We start from the raw sequence: 19,170 nt of genomic DNA, 5'->3' as shown, positions 1-19,170 counted from the left end.
TCTACAGATTACAATCCAACTGTTCAACCACAGTAAGGACAGAAAAACACATATAATGGAAAGGCAAAGGAGCGGCAAAAAGACAGCCTTGCCTAGTTCCCAGAAGTTTGTTGGTTTACCAAAACCTTTGATAAAAAAATATATTCTACCTGTGGTTCATGTTTCTCATGGTCCACAAGAAAACAAGAACTACTAAGAAACATAATGAAAAAACACAGAATGGGCAGGACTTCATATATCAAGAGCTCCTTTTCCTTAATCTTTCCTGATATTAGAAGAGTTCATTTGTGTTCAGAACAAAAACAAAAAACAAATCAAAACTTGAATCTTCAGCTTGTAGCAGAAAGAGTTATGACTGGCTTTATCTCCAAACAGGAATGATCCTTTTAAGTTCCATTTCAAGACTTCGTAATGAAACTAGACCGATTACTAGGCTTTGAAGGTTAATTGAAACTCTACAAAACAGCTGTAGAACAAAAGGCAAATTTCAGCTTTTCCTCTGGCTTTAGTCATGAAGAAAACTACCCTGAAATTAAGTTCTGGTGTATTTTACAGTATAAATGTAACACACACACACTTTCTGTACTTGGGCAAAGCTCCAGCTTCTATGTAGTGCTTGTTCAAAGTGCAAGATGCTTTTCTGAGAAACCTCAGCTCAGCTGGGTGCTGCATAGAGCCTAACACACCCAGCTTGTACGGAGGGAAAAAAGTGAGTGATATAAACCAATTGGAAAGACAAGCCATTTAGCTCTCTTCTGTACTAAATAGAATTCAATCATGCAGGTTTCCCCATGAGAAAACACCAAGAACAGCAACAGATTAATCTGTTTTTCCTCGCAAGGCCAAAGGTTCACCACCCAACCTGGGTACACCACAAGGTAAGAGAATCACGGTCTGCCAGAAGCACCAATTCTCTTGAACAACCTCTTTCCAGCTACTTAAAAACATTCATTTTGCATAGGATATAAACTACTTAGGTATGTATGTATATTCTGAATTCAAGCTACCAAAACAGGGTGACCCACTCAAAGCTGAGAACAGCTCTCAACACTTTCTCATAACCTGTAGGCAAAAACAAGCGTAGAATTGGTTGTAGTTCTGTCAAATAGCTACATCCTCTTTGGCATTCCTAAAGCACCAACCACCTTTGTGTGCAGATGCCAATACTTATTTTATAGACCTGGAATGGTGGGGGAAGATTATCTAATAGCACATTTCCCGTATCTTGATCCTAAATCACACCTTGTTTTGAGTGATTGCCTCCTGCCTCTATGTCTGAGGTAATTCTTCTCGGTGTTCCAGACATGGCATATGCACTTTCTTCAGGTATGTGTTGTATTATCACTTTGCATAAAAATAATGATGACTGTGGTGTTAAAAGACAGAACTTTGATTAGCTACCTCCAGTCAAATAAAAAAATCAAACTGAGTACTAAAACCTATGCCTAAAAAGGCAGACACTGAAAACCCTGGGATTAAATGCTCACTGTCAGCTTATCCTTTCCTAGACCACTGTCCTGACTGGTTTTCCTACCTGGGACAGGCATCAGAGGGCTCCATGTGGGGAAACCAAGAAAATGACTGCATATGATGATGAAGGAAGAAAGAGAGAGGCTTGAGGGGCAACAGGTTCAAAAAACGTAAGAACAGAGGGCCAAAGGGGAGCCTCAAACAAGGCACCCCGACACCATTTCCCAAAGACACATAAGAAACCAGCAAATGCCACCTGGCACTCCTCTGTCTGGAGACAGGACAGCAAAAGGGAGTGGAAAGAGGTCCTACCCCACTGTTGGGATTGCCCCAGTCAAGCTTCCTTCTCATAGTGCTGTGGGCGTTCAGCTTGACAGAGCCTGGCAGCGGTTAATGGTGAGTTCCTTGACGCGGTGGGTATATTGAGCAAGACAGACCCAGCATGGCTGTCCTTTCATCATCTCTTATCCCCGTGGCTATATTAAGGAAATGCTGAACAAAACCTCAGGCATCTCTCCTCTTACCACTAAGACTTCAGGGGTAAGGAAGTTTTCTGAGCAACTGCAAGACCACTATAAGAGAAGGAATATTACTAATAATATAATGGATCCCACAGGTGGAGAAAAAACTATCAAAGCCTATATGTCCCTACAGCTCAAAGGCAAGGCAAAGAACACTGCTAAGTTTGTCATGTAGGCTATGCAAAGATGGGATAGGATTACGATTAAGTCTTGAGAAAGCCCCTTTTTCAAAACCAAAGCGAGGAAATCTATAAAACATAGCATGAGGAGTAAGCCCATCAGCTGTGGTCAGGAATCAGTGGGTGTCTGCTACACAGCTGCAATGATTTAAGGACAAAGCAGTAATCACAACTGTGCATTAGAATTAATATCAGATATATTACAACCTGGAAAAGACAAAAGACCATAATGGCAGGCATGAACGTTACCACTGCAAAAGAAAGACAAACAGCTTTTGTAGAAGGAGGATACTTCAAGGTCATTTTGGTATTGACAATTTTTAACACAAGGAAGAAATTATATCCAAAAACCCAAATGCTATATTCAATTTCAGTGTCATGCAGAAAATAAGCATGTAGATAACTCACAGCAGTTCCCTATGGTGAGGCAAAGCAGTCAATTCTTCATGCTTTATATATTCTATGTGCCAATGACATTTTTTTTAACCTTGTGATACCATTGGACTCAGAAGCTGATAAGAAAGGACATGAAATAATAACATACCCACTCCAAACATCCTGACAAAGGTAAAACACGCGAAGGTCTGAGTAATAACTTTGCTTTTAGACCTGTAAAGAAGATGTAATACAATGATGTTTAGTTTGTTCACAGAAATGCTGTTAAACTCTTCTCTGGTATGTATGACCAACGTGCTTTGCGTCTTAGAATTAAATCAAGTATATGTTATAACGTTGATCTGTGAAAGGGCTATGCATATGGAACTAGTAAACTGAGAAGGAAAAAGCCATCCAGAATGGGGAAAAGGCTCAAAAGTTGCGGCTCAGACATGACTGGAACCAGATAAGGAGGAAGGGAGCCATTTAGAACTGGATGTACATGGAAAGGGTCTAGGATCACAAGTGGCTTTCCAGGGGATTTTATACCCTGCTCCTGCATTAGCTTACTCAATAAACCAAAGGACTTAATCGATACAGACAGTAACACTTCATTAATAATATGACAATATAAATGCTTTTCTTGATGCACAAGATTAAGTTAGCAGTCTGAGTAACTAAATGTTGGTAGCTCTACGGGAGGAAAAAGGGCTACGGCAACAACTTGTACAGTCAATAGGAACTGAGCAATAAAAAAACCAAAAAGCCACACTTAGAGCATAGAATAGGAGAAAAGGACTTTGTTTATCAATGCAAACCCTAGAGGTGTACAAGTGTTAGCTGGTGCCAAATCAGAAGGCTAATTAACGCCCGGCAGTACAGAATCTCTTACCACCTCCCTCTCCCCACCAGGAACAGGCATGCTTTGGGACTGTGTGCCCGCTCTGATGCTCCAGGATTAACAGTTATGAGATCCCCAATTCCAGGACTTCTGGTATTCTCCAGCCTCGTGTGGAAAGAGTTCATAATTACCCCACAGGCAGTAATGCAAGAAAGTGATGAAGTCTGAAGAGCTCCAGACTTGTCTGGATATGTGTATCCCAGACAATGTTGCTGACATGATGACAGTTTCCCAGAATGAACCCACAAGGCAAGGACAGCACATACAAAAAATAGTGTCTGTCTGTACATAAAACTGGAGGGTTTGCAATTTTAACTGGACAGCACATTATTTAGTACAAGAAGCACTAGTAATGCTGTATCCTGCACAAGTAATTCATAACCCTTCCTCGACTCACACCAGGAGGAATCAACTGACATGAAAGCAGTATCAAGACGTGGACATCCCGTGTATTTCCTTAACTTAGACTTCTGAAGCCTTATGGACAAAAGTTACCCAGTATTTGACAGTACTCAACAAAAGAATGCTGAAGTTGAAAAACCAAGCTGAAGAAGTGTACAATGGTGAACTTCATCGCAGGGGACACTATCAGGAGGGCTAGACACTAATAAGTATACACAATCTGATGTTTAAGACCAACACGAAAGGCTTATGCACAAAAGCAAAAAGCTAGTTCTGCCTTTCCTAACATTTACAGATGATTACAAAAGACTTGCAGAGCATCTCATGGGATTACTGTTGCTATCATTATCAAGATTGATTTTCTTAAAAAAAAAGTCCCAAAGTGATTTCAGCACTTACCAGAGAGGTTTTGAATGGGAAGAAGTAGTACATTTGTGCAGGCAGAACAAGAGGAGGAAAACCCAGTATACTTCCTTAATCAGAATACAATCCCTGTCAACAAAAATACTCAGTGATACAGGAGGAATTTTACCAAGTGCACGGGCTACTGAGCAGTTAAATTTACCATTGGACTCGATGATCTTAAAGGTCTTTTCCAACCTAAATGACTCCATGATTCTATGATTCTAAATCATAAATTCATGGCTGTAAATCACAGTTCCCTTCTTATGTGGATTCATAAAACAAAGGGGGAGAAATCTCTAAACCAGAGCCTGGTATGCCAAGAATTTTATAAGAGGGTGCACATACCAAAGGCAAAATGAACACTGCAGTGGACATATAATCACACTAGGAATGCCTCTGATCAGCATTAGCCAGGAAAACACCTTGTCATGCAGCAGGCTACAGCATGAAACTCAAGCGAACAGCAGGGTTTACACTCCAGTTCTTCCTGATATTAGTCTGAACAGAAAGGCACCACACTACTGAGATTTACTTTTTCTCGAAATGACTTGATGTTTACTCTTTACACCACTGTAAGTGACAAATTGAAAAAGAAAAGGAAAATGCTAACAGAACCCAAACAAGACACATATGACCTTGTAATATCCCCCTGGACTCCCTGTGCATCCTTCAGTGGAAACACAGTTGTTTTCACTCGTGCGGACTCTGTTTATACATCATGGCCCAATCCTGTGGATATTTAAAGTAAATTTAGATGTAAGTAATCTGAAGCCAATGAGCATGCTAACAGCCACACAAACAAATATTTGCAGGTTGAGTTTGACAATAAAAATATATTAGCTCAGGCCTCTGAAATAACTATTCCAATTAAACAAACTTTAGCAATGCATGTGTTTCCACTAATTGGGATATGGATGACCATCACCTTCTGAAGACTGAGGAGCTCCTTCCAGGCCTTCGTCTTGTGCAAGATATCCGATCAATGCAGTGCCACGCCAGCAGCTGGCCAACTTAATTTTATCTGAACAGAAGTACGGTAACAGCCTTCTGATAAAAGGGTAGACATTTGGGCTAAGCATGTACTGCACATTTCTTTCTTACCTATATTCTACTCGTTGATCATAAAGCTGAAGATGAAAAATCTCTACCGTGGGTAACAACTTTAAATAGACAAGTGAAGTGTATGTATTTATAGTTTGCATAGCAGAAGGACGATCATGCACTTAGTTGAACAATTTAAAGACACAATAACATTGCTGTATATGAGAACTAAGACAAATGAAATATATAAACAAATAGTGATAAATGAAAACGAGACTCTCGGTAACAGGGTCAATTCTCCTGGATTCAGGTGCAAGGAAGAGACACAGGTTTATCACCAATCCCCTTCCCCCAGGACAGGTCTGAATTATTTTGCTAAAATCTGTGCACAGTTTCTGGGGAAAGTTAGGGGCATTAAGAAGGGGATTCACAAAGGCCAGCGTGCCAACTGAGAAGCTGCCTCAACTAGCCCAGATCAAACAAGGAGGAGAGGAACTCAAGGCCTATCTTATCTCTTTCTGAGACTTAGATACATTTGATTCAACTACTGGGAAGGACTTTATTCTAGTCAAAGTTCAAGATTTGAGCTGTCTCTTGGAGCGACGCCTCCACCAAAGATTTATAAAACACAGCTGAGGGGGCACCGCTCATATAAAGCGTAGATGCACTTACTTGGGAAGTATCTAAGACATCAAGTCACGAGGTGGTATGCTACCTGTTACACTGTGGGGCCTTATTAATATGAAACCATTCCATGCAAAGAGCTGCACCTCGCTGCCAGCTGCTGGCAGGGAGGCAGCCCCATGTGACAGCTGTGCGCTGCGAACGCCCACGGGATTCGGCCCCGCGGGCGAGATCGCTGGAGAAAGGCCTGGCTGCGTGTCCCGACGCCGGCCGTGAGCAAGGCGCCGCACTGCTCGGCGCTGTCGAGAGGCGGGCAGCCTGGGACCTGCCCAGAGCAGGCTTTGAAGTGCCCGGGGAGCTCCGACGGCAAAAGCTGCGGCTCCCGGGGACCTCGCTGTGGGCGCAGCCAGCAGCTCGGTGGGGAAAGATTTAAGGCTTCCCATTTTGGATCTGGGTGCCTGCAAAAAGAATGCCCCAAGAAATCCGAGTTAATTTCTACTGCAAACAGCCAGCTAGCATTTGTAGCTGTAACCTGACGTTGCTTTTAAAATGAGCGTTTTGCAGATGAACTTGTCAGATCCACCATGAGCACATGAACCGAGGGGACGATGGGAGCGTTTTGCAACCCTAACTGCAGCAATGGCTGTTCAAGGATATGAAGATGAAACTAATCTCATGTGGGATGCAGCAGAACTGGATCACAGAGAAATGCATGACTTTTTAATCAAACAGAAGAGCAGTAAGAATAAAGAACATGTCGCTTTGGAAAGCTGAGTAAACACAGCCATCGCCTACAGTAAATAAAAAAGTATTTAAAGAAATACTTTCTTCACATAGAAATACTAGACAGTACTGGTTTTCCTTTTCATTCCAGCTTTCCTTTCTCAGCATTTATTTTGCTGAGGATTCGTATGCCCCTGCCTAGAGGAAGCCCCAGCTGCCCGTGGAGGAAGCCTGCCTCCCACCAGACCCAGCCAGAGACCCCCTGGGCTGGCAAGGGGCGTCGTGAACCCTTTACCTGTGTAAAGTCCTTTCGCTCATAGCACATGTTTTATTAGAAAGATCCAAAGACTGAAACAGGCCGTTCGTTAAAGAGCTCAACATGTTATTAACTACAAATGAGAGGTAAGACTTTCAAAAGCATCAGCACAGGACTAAAATTGCCTTCTTTAAAGCCAAGGGGAACTTACCCTTGACCTTGATGGGAGGAGGGTTGGGTGAGCTTGGGTTAACTATGAGTCCCTCTGAAAATCCCAGGCAAGGTGGTGAAACACTAAGATTAAGAAGGCTGCCAGAAGACGTGATGCACTAATGGCAATTTATTCCCCTTGACCCGATGCATTAATGCTTATTTCCTGCACACACAAACTGTATGGTATAAATCAAATCGGCTCCTTCTCTAAATGTAGATTGGAAGAAACACTGAAGCTTCACTTCAGTTCGCAGCAGAGCTGCTTGTTAAAACACATGTACAACTCCTTGCCAATAAATCAATATATGAGGGAACACAAATCTATTCATAGACAAAGCAAGAGCAGGAAGAAAATTTAAAAAGAAAATCTGACAGTATACTGGAACAATGGTCCAGTGGCTAAAAGAAGCAACAAGATTGGTTTTCTGTTTGCACAGACAATTGCCAAGTAGATAAAAATTGGATTTAAAAGTCTTGTGTACAAAATCGTAAATCTTCTAACAAGATAAACTGCAGCTGCATCACTCTGAGTTAACAACGAGTGATACTTGGGTGCTCTAGTTCTCATTCATATAAACATATATATGACCGTAAACAAATCTGGAAGGAAAGCTTAGCTGTGTATGGCAATGCAGGGAGGGCTTCAAGATATAACAACCATGCATAATTAACTGTATCCTAGAGGAACTTCCAGACCTTTGCCATACAAGTGACATTTCCCAGTGAGAATTAAGTCACATCACTGCTGATATTCTCAGTCGACAGGCAAAAGGAGCGCGGAGTCTGAACTAGTAATCGCTTTTCAGCTGCAGAAATGATTTTTCATTGAAGGTTGAGGTATGCTGCCACATCAGTGTAGGGAAGACAGCATAGCACCCATTCCTTCACCAGAGAGAACATTTCGGTCATCAGTGGCAAGACCTTTGTCCTGCCCTGGTCAACAGGAGTCTGGCCCCTGACTTCCCCGGAGTCAGACTTTCACTGTGAGACACTAGTTGACATTGTTACTGACGCTGGATGGCTATGCAGCCTCCACAGCATGTGCAAGCTAAGGTAGGTGTGTTTGCTGCTTGTTCTTTTTTTTTTTTTTCTAAAACCAGCGGTTTTAGACTTAATTTCTGAAAGACAATAGATTTTCCCCATGCAATGGGAATACAAAAATTAAACAAACACTTTCAGATGGAGCTCCAAGGCAATTCTGGAGGTGCTAAAAGAAGAGCTGGCCAGCTCTGAAGGAAATTATTAATGAAGAAAAACTTCATGAAAAGAAGTCCACAAAGTCTTAAGTAGGAAGTTCTCTCAGTTACTCTGGAGCATACATTAGTGCATAACTATGGGCCACAAGGGCCATTAATTAGTATCAACAGAATGCCTATACTGATGACATAATGCAAAAATAACAACTGCATCTTGCCTTTTCATGTTTACAAGTGGCTTTATCAAGCTGCAGAATCAGGTCCTTACAAGAAAGTTTCCAGTCCATTCTAGAAAACAATTATTATTATCTGTAAAAAGCTTTTTCAATTATTCCCTCACCACATCCTGAGACAAGACCAACAGTGGGAAGCTGGCAACAATTAACAAAAGATCTCAAGGATCAGAGAGGACTGCAACTGTGCATGTTTTTGGAAGTATAAGACACGGGCATGATTTTATCATACTGTGATGCAAGTTGAGGAGGAAAATGGACAGAGAATTAAGATAATTTCGTCTAATGGAAAACCACAGGTAGTGAACTCTGTGAGCCATTTAGAATGGACATATCCCAAGATGAGAAACAGTACTATGAACTCTGGGAAATAGAGATACTTAAATAATCAAAGAAAAAAAAAAGCATTTATTTGCATGCAGCGGCATCCCTGATATGATGCACATCTACATCTCTATGTATGTATAAGCACAGAATTTTGGGAAAAAAGGATTCCAAGACTGCAGGTGTTTATGGACAAAACTACCTCATTCACTGGCCAGAAAAGGCTATGTCTATATTAGCAAGCAGTACAGAGCAATAGGAGAGGACCTATAGACTGACACAGATCATGCTGAGGATCTGGTGTTCAGATTATACACAGCTGGAAGGTTTCACTTCTAACAGGCTCTAGTCTGGTCCTATGGACGCTGTGAACACCCGGAGCACATTTTCCTGTTTAGATTCACCTGAAAGAAATCTAATTCAAACACTCCAATTCACTTAAAAAGTACATTCCTAATCTGAACTGGAAGTCATGCATACATATCCAAAGTGTCCTATGTCTGCACCAGTTATACCTGGATTAAAATCCAACATATTGAATATACAGAGTGTGATGCCAGCTTACAGAATCACAGAAAAATTTAGGTTGTGAGGGACCTTTGGAGGTCATCTAGTCCAACCTCCTGCTCAAAGCAAGGCCAGCTTCAAAGTCTAATCAGGTTGCTCAGGGTCTTCTAGTGTTGAGTGTTGACTGTCTCCAAGGATGGAGATTCCACAGCCTCTTTGGGCAACCCTACCTGGGTTGCAACCTCTGGTGGCCAGTGCTTAACCTGTCTTGTGAAACTTTTTTCCTTATATCCAATGAGAATTTCCCTTGCTACAACTTGTGGCTGCCACTTCTTTTCCTTTTATTGCGCACCTGTAGGAAGAGTCTGACTCCACCTTTTCTGAGTCTACTTGGCCTTCTCTTCTCTAAGAACAAACTCAGTTGTCTCAGCCTTTCCCTGTACTTCATGTTAAACTAACCACTTTAGTGGTGCTCCACAGGACTCTCAAGTTTGTCTGTCTCTCCCTTGTACTGGTGGCATAAAGCTAGACACAGTATTTTAAATACAGCCTCCTAGTACCAAGTACAGGGGAATGATCACTTCCATCAGCCTGCTGGCTTTGCTCTTGCTCATGCAGTCCTGTGGGTGGTTAGTCTTCATCATCAAACTCGCTGTCTATCAAGACATCCAGCTTCTTTTTTGCAGACTTGCAACTGGCCAGTCAGTGTCCATCTTGTGTTATTTTGCAGGAATTTTGTATCCCAGGTGCACGACTTTACACTTACTTCTGCTGAACGTCACGAGGTTCTTGCTGGCCCATTCATCCAGCTTGCTGGGATCCCTCCGAGAGGCAGTCCCGCTCCCCTGTGTCAAATGATCCCCAAGCCTTGGAGTCATCCTGCCTTCCTGCTTTAGGCACAGTTCAGAAGATCCCAGAACACAAACTGACAAGTGTGCAAACAAAGTTAATTCACCTACAAACTTCCTGCAGATACAGTCCCTCCCATCACCCAGGTCACTGACAAAGAGGTTAAACAGAATTGGTCCCACACTAAGGAACACGACTCGTAACTAGCCTCCAGTTAGATGGATATTGAGCCACCAGCCACCACCCTTTGAGCCTGGTGGCCTTTTTTCACCCACTGTGCAGTCTGCCCATTCAGTCCATACCTTTGCAGCTAGCCACAAGAATGCTGTGAGACTGTGCTGAAAGCCTTGCTGAAGTCAATTAAATGAAATCTACTGCTGTCATCCACAGAGGCAGTCATTTTATCACAGAAGGCAACAATCAAGTTGGTCAAGCTTGATTTACCTGTGGTAAACCCAAGCTTGCTGTTCCCAGTCACTTTATTGCACTTTGTGCATTTGGCTTATCACAGCCTACCAAACATGACAGAAAACAGCCTCTCAGACACATAGGGTGGCTCCCTCAGCACTCTCAGACAAATCCCATCCAGCTCCATGGATTTGTGTATGTCCACGCTACTCAGATAATTCCTAACTCAATTCTCTTCTACTATAAACAGCATCTCCCTCAGCCAAATTCCACTACTAGCCACAGAGACCAGGGCCAACTGACAGCAGACCTTGCATATGAAGACCCAGCCTTTTCCGCGCCTTTCATCAGTGGTTGCCTTAGTCTTCCTTCCACTGCCAATGTACTTGTAGAAGCCCATCTTATTGTCCTTCACATCCTTGAATGGTTTCAAACTCAGACGAGCTTTGCCCTTCATAACTCTATCCCTAAAAACCCACAGAATGCTTTTATATTGCTCCTGGGTAGCCTGTCCTCACTTCTACCTCCTAGACAATGCCTTTTCTGAATTCAAGCTCAGCTGGGAGTTCCCCTTTCAGCCAAGCTGGCCTCCTGCCATGCCTGCTGCTTTTGCTGTACATAGAAATGGACCATTTTTATGCTTTGAAGAGGTTTTCCTTAATGATGAGTCAGGTCTCCTGGGTGCTTTTGTCTGTCAGAACTGTGTCCTACAGTGTCCCATCAACCAGTTTCATGAACAAGCTAAAGTCCAGGACTTTTACTCTGCTACTTGCTTTCCTCACTTCTCTCGGTATCTTAAACTTGAGCACTGCATGGTAACTGCAGCCAAGACTGACGTTAACAAACACATCCCTGAACAGTCGTACCTTGTTTGTGAGCAGCAAGGCCAGTGGAGCACCTACCTTAGTCTACTCATCTAGGACAGCCATCAAGATATTGTCCCTTCTGCATTCCAGAAGTCTCCTGGATCGCTGTACTGTGTCACATTCCCAGTAAACACCAGGGTTGTTAAAGTTTCCCTGAGAAGCAGGGCCTGCAACAGAAGCACTCTTTTAAGAAGGCTTCATAGGATCACAGGGAAATTTGGATTGGAAGAGACCTCAGGAATCTCCTGTCCAACATCCTGTTCAAAGCAGGGTCAGCTCTGAGATCAGACCATGTTGCTCTGTATTCTATCCAGCTGGGTCTTGAAAACCTCCATGGGTGAAGACTACTCAACTGCTCTGAGTCCCCGTTCCAGTTCTTGACTCCCCTTATGATGAAAAATTCTCCTTATAGCCAGTCATGATCCCCCATTTCAACTAACACCCTTCATCTCTCATCTTCCCACCATGCATTGCTGTGTAGAGCCTATCCCTGTCTCATATTGATATCATCTTTGTACATATTGGAAACCTGCTATCTTCCCTTCTCCAGGCTCTACCTCCTTTTGGTCAGGAAGCCCTATAAAAGATGCCACTACAATGTCTCTCTTACTGAGCTCCCTTCTGACCCTAAGCCATAAGCTCTCGACCAGCCTGTTGCCCAGGCAATAGCATAGCTCTGTGCATTCAAGACGCGCCTTTGAAGAGACTGCAAGGGCATCCTTGTCCAAGGACCTGAGGCCATGCACTACGGCACTGCAGTTGTGTGAACTATCCCACCGCGTCTCTGCAAATCCACCGACATCACAGGGCAGCAACCGTGCAGGCTTCCACTTCCTCCCAGCACACCTGCTGGTACAGACACGTTTGTCCCACTGTCGAGTTTATCCCAGCTGTCCCTAGCAGTCCCCATTTCTTGAAAAGGGTCCTGTGGTCACAGAGTCCAAAGTGCTGCCACAACACCAGGTGCACAGACAGGTGTGAATACGCAGGATGCATCCAGCCCTGCCCAGTTTTTTCCCCTTGAATGGCAGGATGGAGAACACTGCTTGGGCCTCACCCGTTCACCGGGGATCACTGAGCCTCGTAGTCATCCTTAAACTGCTGAAATATTACTAGTGCTCACATGAGAGAGTAGCAAAGTCTGATGATTGACCAGGCCTTGGCAACCTCTCTGATGTCCTGGATCCAGTCTCTGGGGAAGCAGCAAACTTTGGGAATCATCAGGTCTGGTCAGCAGATGGATGTCTCCATTCCCTACACCAGGGAGTCTTCAATCCCCATTACCCATTGCTTCCTTTTAGTGGCACTGGTTATGAGTAGTTGATCAGGCACGGCTGGCCTAAACACCTCTCTTGCCAGAACTCACTCCTTCTCTCCTGTTTCCAAGGACTGTACGTTTTATTAAATCTATATTATTATTAGCCTCACATATTTGTGTTACTGAGGATGACACCAAGTGTGGTTAAACCTTTCCATTAACTTACCTGAAAGAAACTGTTGGAGACTGGACAGGAAACACTATAGTTCTCAACAGTGATGCCCAAGATTCAGGCTTCTCAAAGTGAAAAACATAGATGTAAGCAGCATAAACGCAGCTGCTTATTAACACGGCAAAAAAAGCAACAAAGCAAATATTACTTAAACTGTAAAAAAAAAAAAAAAAAAAATCTTACGTTCATACACACATTACAACCAAAACAGACACACAGAATGCTCTGTAGAACTGGGGAAGCTGATTACTTGTCCATGTCATGATGCATGCTGTTAATATTGAGTGTGTGCACAAACCTTTAATGCCAGACTTCACAGATCTCGCTGCGGTCAGGAACAAAGCCAAAGCCGTAAATGTAACACCCGATTTTCAGGGGAGATGGGAATGTGGAAAAGAGTTTGGGAAATTCTCCTATGAGAATGCCCTTGAATCTCTCCAGAGAACCAGAGAACATTTTCTATAGCCTCCAGGCACTGGGATGTGGCACAAGGGCATTCCTTCATCTCCAGGTCAATCCAGTGCGGCCAAGGCTGCTAAGCCCATCCCTTTCCTTCAGACATACATGGGAGGAAACTCCCCCTTCTGCCACAGGACTATACAAGAGAGGGGAGGGAAAGAGAAGACAGAAAAAAAAAAAAAACCACCATCTTCTGTCCACCATTTTAGAGAGAGAAAAGGAATTCATCAGCTGCTCTCCTCTCTGACATCCAAATGGAAAAGGCAAGAGACCAGGCTGTTTCCTCACTGCATTAGACGTGCGAGGAAGCAGGATAGGAAGAGGGCAGGAAGCAGCCAACAAAAGGTAAGAAGAGATGCTAAACTTCCCCATGTCCTAATGCTGTTGCATTTGAATCTGAATTCTTAGAAACCTACAACCCAGCTGCGGAAAAAGGATTTTGGGAAAGCTGCGGGGGGAGGGAAGGATGGCTTTCTCAGCAGAAGTACATATCTTGCTTTGTTTTGTATTTGCATGCTTCATCCAAAGCGTTACACAACATGAAGCTTTATATAGCTATACGAGAACACACGTTCCCCACACATCCAGGGAAAAACCCCAACCACACCAAAATCTGTTCAAATCAAAAAACCTTACCCAAGTCTAACAGGACGCTAATGCAGACTGCCGACTAGATACCACAACGACAGCAACAACAAAATCATGCATTAGAAAATATTCCTTGCTTAGTTGTGAGAGAACAGCTTTCCCAAGACGATTCTGTGTAACTCCATGCCCCAAATTCACTAACATTTGTCGGATAGCCACGGCTGCTGCAGGATTCCTTTGGCAAACACTGTATCTCAGACTTTTCTCTTTCTCAATATGCTGTGATTTCCTGTGGAATGGAGAAATCATCTATACTACAAAGAGGTGCAGTAGTATCACTTTTAGAAGTAAATAATTTTATAGTAACATATAGCATAGAGAGAAATATAATACTTGGACATAGAAATTCCCGAGCAGAGAGAGATTAGAAAAGCATTCTGATAAACAAACACCATCGAAGCTTATATTTTTTACTCAGTGCAAAAAAATATTGAGTAATTCTTTGCTGTTCCTAGAAAGAATGGAATTTTGTTTCCAACAGCTGTAGTTTTCCGTAGGAATTATAATACTGTATTGAAGATTTATGTTCTTGACAAAGGCATAAAGTTATACAAACTAGGGCAGGAAAAACAGAATAGTCTTTTCCCAACGAAACAGACCCACATTATTTTTGTTAACTCTTACTAGGGCAGAAGTTTTGCTCTTCAAAACCAGGAATTCATGCTGCAGTTGATGTTCATAATGATCAAGTCTTGCAATGCCACTCTGTACAGAGTGAACTGTTTTATCACAGGTTCTTACACAAGCAAGAAACACACCCTATCATCTTGAAATCAATTAAAGTCATAAATATTTACCTCCAAAAGCACATGACTCTACATTTTCTTCTTGAGATTTTGGGGTTTTACAATGATGCTTTCCCTACCTTAAGAAAAGGTTTCCCCCAAAGCTGTGGCCACCTGACAGATCCATACTAGAGAGGAGAAAGGTGACCCTAGGCAAAAGGCTGTCCTCTGCATAAAGTGAACAAGGAAGAGGAAGGAATCCTGGGTCTCTTTGCTGCAACTACACAGGTGCAAGTGGCCCTACCTGCCTGCATATCACTCTCCTGATTCCCATGGAAAAACTATTCCTCAGGCTCTGCAGGATTAGGGTCTTCTGTGTTCTTGGAACTACAGCAGGTAACAGTATCCAGAACTATTATTTATAAGTCAGCTGACGTTCAGCAATAAAAATCAGGATATCACAGGTTTTAAAGATCATTTATTTGCAAGCAGCCAAACAGCATACTCGAGGTTGAATCCTGGGCCAATTTACACTTACAGTCTATGCTGCTCCATGAACATTACACCGAGTTACACAACTTGGGAATCAATAAATCCATTGCCTTGGAAGAATTTGCCCAAAGGCTCCCGATGAGTCAGTGTCAGTGTCTTGTCTAGGTCTCAGCCTTTGGCTTCCATTTCGTAGCTGCTCAGTCCACCAGATCATATTTACACTACACCACCAAAAATGTTTTTATTTCTGTCCTTCTGAAATTGCTGTTTGTTTGGTTCGGTTGGTTTGTTGTTTTGTTTAATTAAATTAAAAGTTTCTTAACAGTTACGGTTGTGATTTTTTTTTTTAACTGGGAACCAACAAACTAAATTTCTCAGCTGAAGCAAAGATAGAAAGCCTGATCTCTTTGAACAAAATGCACAACAATCCAAAGGCCTACGCAGAAAAATCACTGTGCACATGCCACAGTTTTTACATTCAAATAGAGAAAACCTAATAGTCTACTTTTACTGACTTTAAAAATCCTACGTGTAGTCAGTGAAAAGTGAAAGACTATAAAATGAAACCTTCCTTCAAGGAACAACTTGCCACCAGACCTTAGTCCTGCAAAAGATCTGCAAAAACTGAGGGTATTTTTCTTGAGTAAACAGAATTTTAACTGAGCATAAACAAGTGAACAGCAGGCATGTGATTTCCATAAGTATGCATGATTCAAAGGAAAAAAAGATTTAAAAATCTGGGGCCTTAAAACCAACTTTAATTTTAAAAGTTTTAGGGTCTAAAAAAAGGCAGTGTGTACGTTGCAGGCTTTTTTCACTACGAATGGTTTCTTTAAAAGAAATTGCCACTGACAAATCATCATTTATAAGAACTGTTTCAAATAAGGCAGAAGTTAAGTTATCTAGCATGGCACTAAAGAACACATTTAATTTTAAGTATGCTTATAGTTTTATTAGAGCCAATGGCTTTTTCCGTGCTTAAGGCCGAGCATATGCTCAAGTACTCTGCCGAGACAAAAGCTTACACGTTTGTTGTTCAGAATGCAAAGCGAGGCTTTTTATCCCAAACCACATTTTCTTGCATGTAATCAGCACTGATGATTGCCGCCATAGTTTCCAATTCATTCCAGGGTGCACTCAGCATTTATTAGGGCACAGATGGTGCTCTCATTCTTTGGCTTCTAAAGAACATGCCTAAATATTAAAACAAACTTGGCTATCTGCCTCTTATCCTGTTCTTATGCTCTGTATTGCCACAGTAAAAATAACAGTAACCTTTGATCTAATCTGGAAGCCTTTTCTAACTTACACACAAAATTTGGCAATCAGATTATCAAGTACAGTCAGCCCACTTGAAACTGGAGAACCCAATATGCATAAATCCAGCACGTTAGTCCACAAGCGATCAAGAACAGGAACAAGCAATCCACAAAACAATCAAAAGAACAAAAATCGGAAACAATTTTTCTAGTAACAAACTACGCGATCCTGACTGTACTCAATGGCTGTGTGCGCGTTTCTGGAACTATAAGGATTATTCAACAGCTTAACCAGCAATTAGCAAACAAACAGGCTGATTTGTAAGGCAAATAAAGAGCATTAGCATGACAGGATTTGTCATAACAGCCGAGCAAGGTCTTTTCCAACACGCTCAATACCACAAGTTTGCATTGTGCTGGGAATTTGCAGTGTTTTCCCCTACGGGCAGCACAGGACGTTTATTTCCCAAATTCTGAAAATTATTTACCCATTTCCGAGCAAGCATAAAGCAACCTCCACAGAGACCCAACAGAAAGACAAGCTGTCACGATATTCCATTAAAAATGTCCTAAGGTAAGATAATGTCAGATTTGTCCAGCAGATCTTGACAAAACGCTCTTGAACGTGCAGCTAACGGGGACGCAGGTGCATATGACGCTCAACGGGTCTTAGTCACCCATCTTCACAGGCTTTCAGTCTCACGCAAAGCACACTGACACTGGAAAAATCACACGTCATGTGCATCAAAATACATATGACCAAACTCAAGTGGGTCAGGGTGGGGGGAGGGGAGCGGGGTGGAGTGGAGGGCTTGGAGAAAGGGTAATCAAACTGCTTGGAAATGATGTTCCCAAGTGAGGACTATTTCAGTATCTCGCTGGTAACATGAGGTCAGCAGCCAGTGCATGCTGCCAGAATCTAGAGCAAGAAAGGTGCATTTTAAGCAGTCGTCTTGACTTCAAAACAGCTCAACAATTGCATGCATGGATTGGTAAAGAAAACACTTCTGCAAACATCAAGTCCAGAAGACTAGTTTTAGAAGTACATTTAAATGTCAGAAAGCCAGAGATTTGACTGAATAAAATTATATAACACCCACTAAATCGGTTAGCTTCTAAATTTGTTTTAAAACTGAGCAATGCTTAGTAATTTTGGAAGCAATGATCCTGGGTATTTGCACTCCAGTAAACATAATAAACTAAACAAATCTAAATTAGCATATGGTACTAAATCAAAGTGACATTAAAATCATAACAAAAGTAAGTAAATAAAAATTCTGTCAATATGAACAATCCAGAAACCAACCACTGTAAAACAAACATAAAACAAACAACAATCAGGTATGGATGGTGAAGAGACTGTTCTGCAGCTAGTCAAAACTACTTTTTATAGTCCATTCCCTTTGAGGTAATAGAGTCTGGGTCCTCCTGCATCCCAGCCTCTCCCAAGGCAGCCTCTCCTGCCCGTCTCCTGGTCTCCTGAAACTCAGCCCTGCTCACTCCCCAAACTTTGCAATACTTCCTGGCGTTTGGCTGGCTTCCAGGAAATTCAAGCTGTCCCCTTTTGTTGGTATCATGCTCCATATCTACACGACGCATAACTTGAAATTACTGGTACATTCAATACTTTCAAAATTACGGCTTGTGAACAAGCTTCAAACTATCAGCAACAACAATCCTGGCCTTACCTGCAGGATCTTGTACTGTCATTTCCTTACGCTTCATCATCAGCTTGTCTTTAACCCACGGGAACTCCTGTAGGGAATCCAAGAATGCATCAAAAGCCTTGGGTCCTCTGGTGGGGAGAATATCAAGGAGCATCATGGTTTTCCTCTGACTGGTGGTTTGGGATTTTATTTCTTGAACATGACTGTCTGTGAGAATCCCTTCTTGGTAGAGATACTGAATAACAACTCCATCCACCAGCACCTCTGTGCAGAGCTCCAGGCGCAGGGAGCGTAAAAGCTGCTTGTCTCTGGCATCCATCTGGCAACCTAGAGCGTGAGAAAAGGAGTAGGGAAATGCGTGAAGATTAAAATACTTCAATCTTTAACATCCAGAAGTGATGTTTGATACCTGGCAACCTTTAGAAAGAATGCCAAACTCAGAATCATCGACCTGGGAAAACTATCAATGATGCCCACCATCTTCTTTCCGCTCAGATTCCACTGTCTCACGAGCTAAAATGCAGCCATATCTGGGAGGTGTTAGACAGAAAGAGAACCTTTGGCATTGTGAAGACCAGTCCTTCACCGGAATGAAAACCAGGCCAAATAATCCCGCTCACTAACTGGTCAAGGTCCACGCTAAAGGCAGCTAAAGCAGTTGCCAGTCCTTAAAAGAGACTCTACCCCCAAAAAGTATAGGGAGATGTCACACCTGACCTCTGTTACTGATGCCTCTGACGCTATTGCTGTTGCAGCACTTTTGCTGCAGCAGTACAAAAGCAGCAGCAGGACCGGCAGATGCACCAGACAGGCAGCAGCGGCAGGGTCAGCAGGTAGCTTTGGCCTACGCGAGGCGTTCTAATTTTAGCGGGGGATGGAAACGTACCTTACGCACCAGGTCGTTCTTCCCCCTGACTCATCCTGGAAGGCTGCTCTG

General features: G+C 42.6%; 1 protein-coding gene across 2 annotated transcripts in view; it reads right to left on the bottom strand.

Moving 5' to 3' along the window:
• The window catches only part of CRADD (CARD and death domain containing adaptor protein), an 84,719-nt gene that overhangs the window by 62,411 nt on the left and 3,138 nt on the right, over positions 1–19,170 (bottom strand). For both annotated transcript variants that reach the window (XM_087763795.1, XM_087763796.1), the window contains exon 2: positions 18,255–18,560. In XM_087763795.1, the coding sequence (XP_087619921.1) occupies positions 18,255–18,560 (306 nt within the window). The remainder of the gene's footprint in view (positions 1–18,254; positions 18,561–19,170) is intronic.

Source organism: Nipponia nippon, unplaced genomic scaffold (genome assembly GCF_047370975.1).
Source record: "Nipponia nippon isolate SJK-2023a ecotype South Korea unplaced genomic scaffold, ASM4737097v1 scaffold_3, whole genome shotgun sequence".
Taxonomy (NCBI): domain Eukaryota; kingdom Metazoa; phylum Chordata; class Aves; order Pelecaniformes; family Threskiornithidae; genus Nipponia; species Nipponia nippon.
The sequence above is the reverse complement of the archived record's forward strand: the minus strand, read 5'-3'. Positions and strand labels throughout refer to the sequence as shown.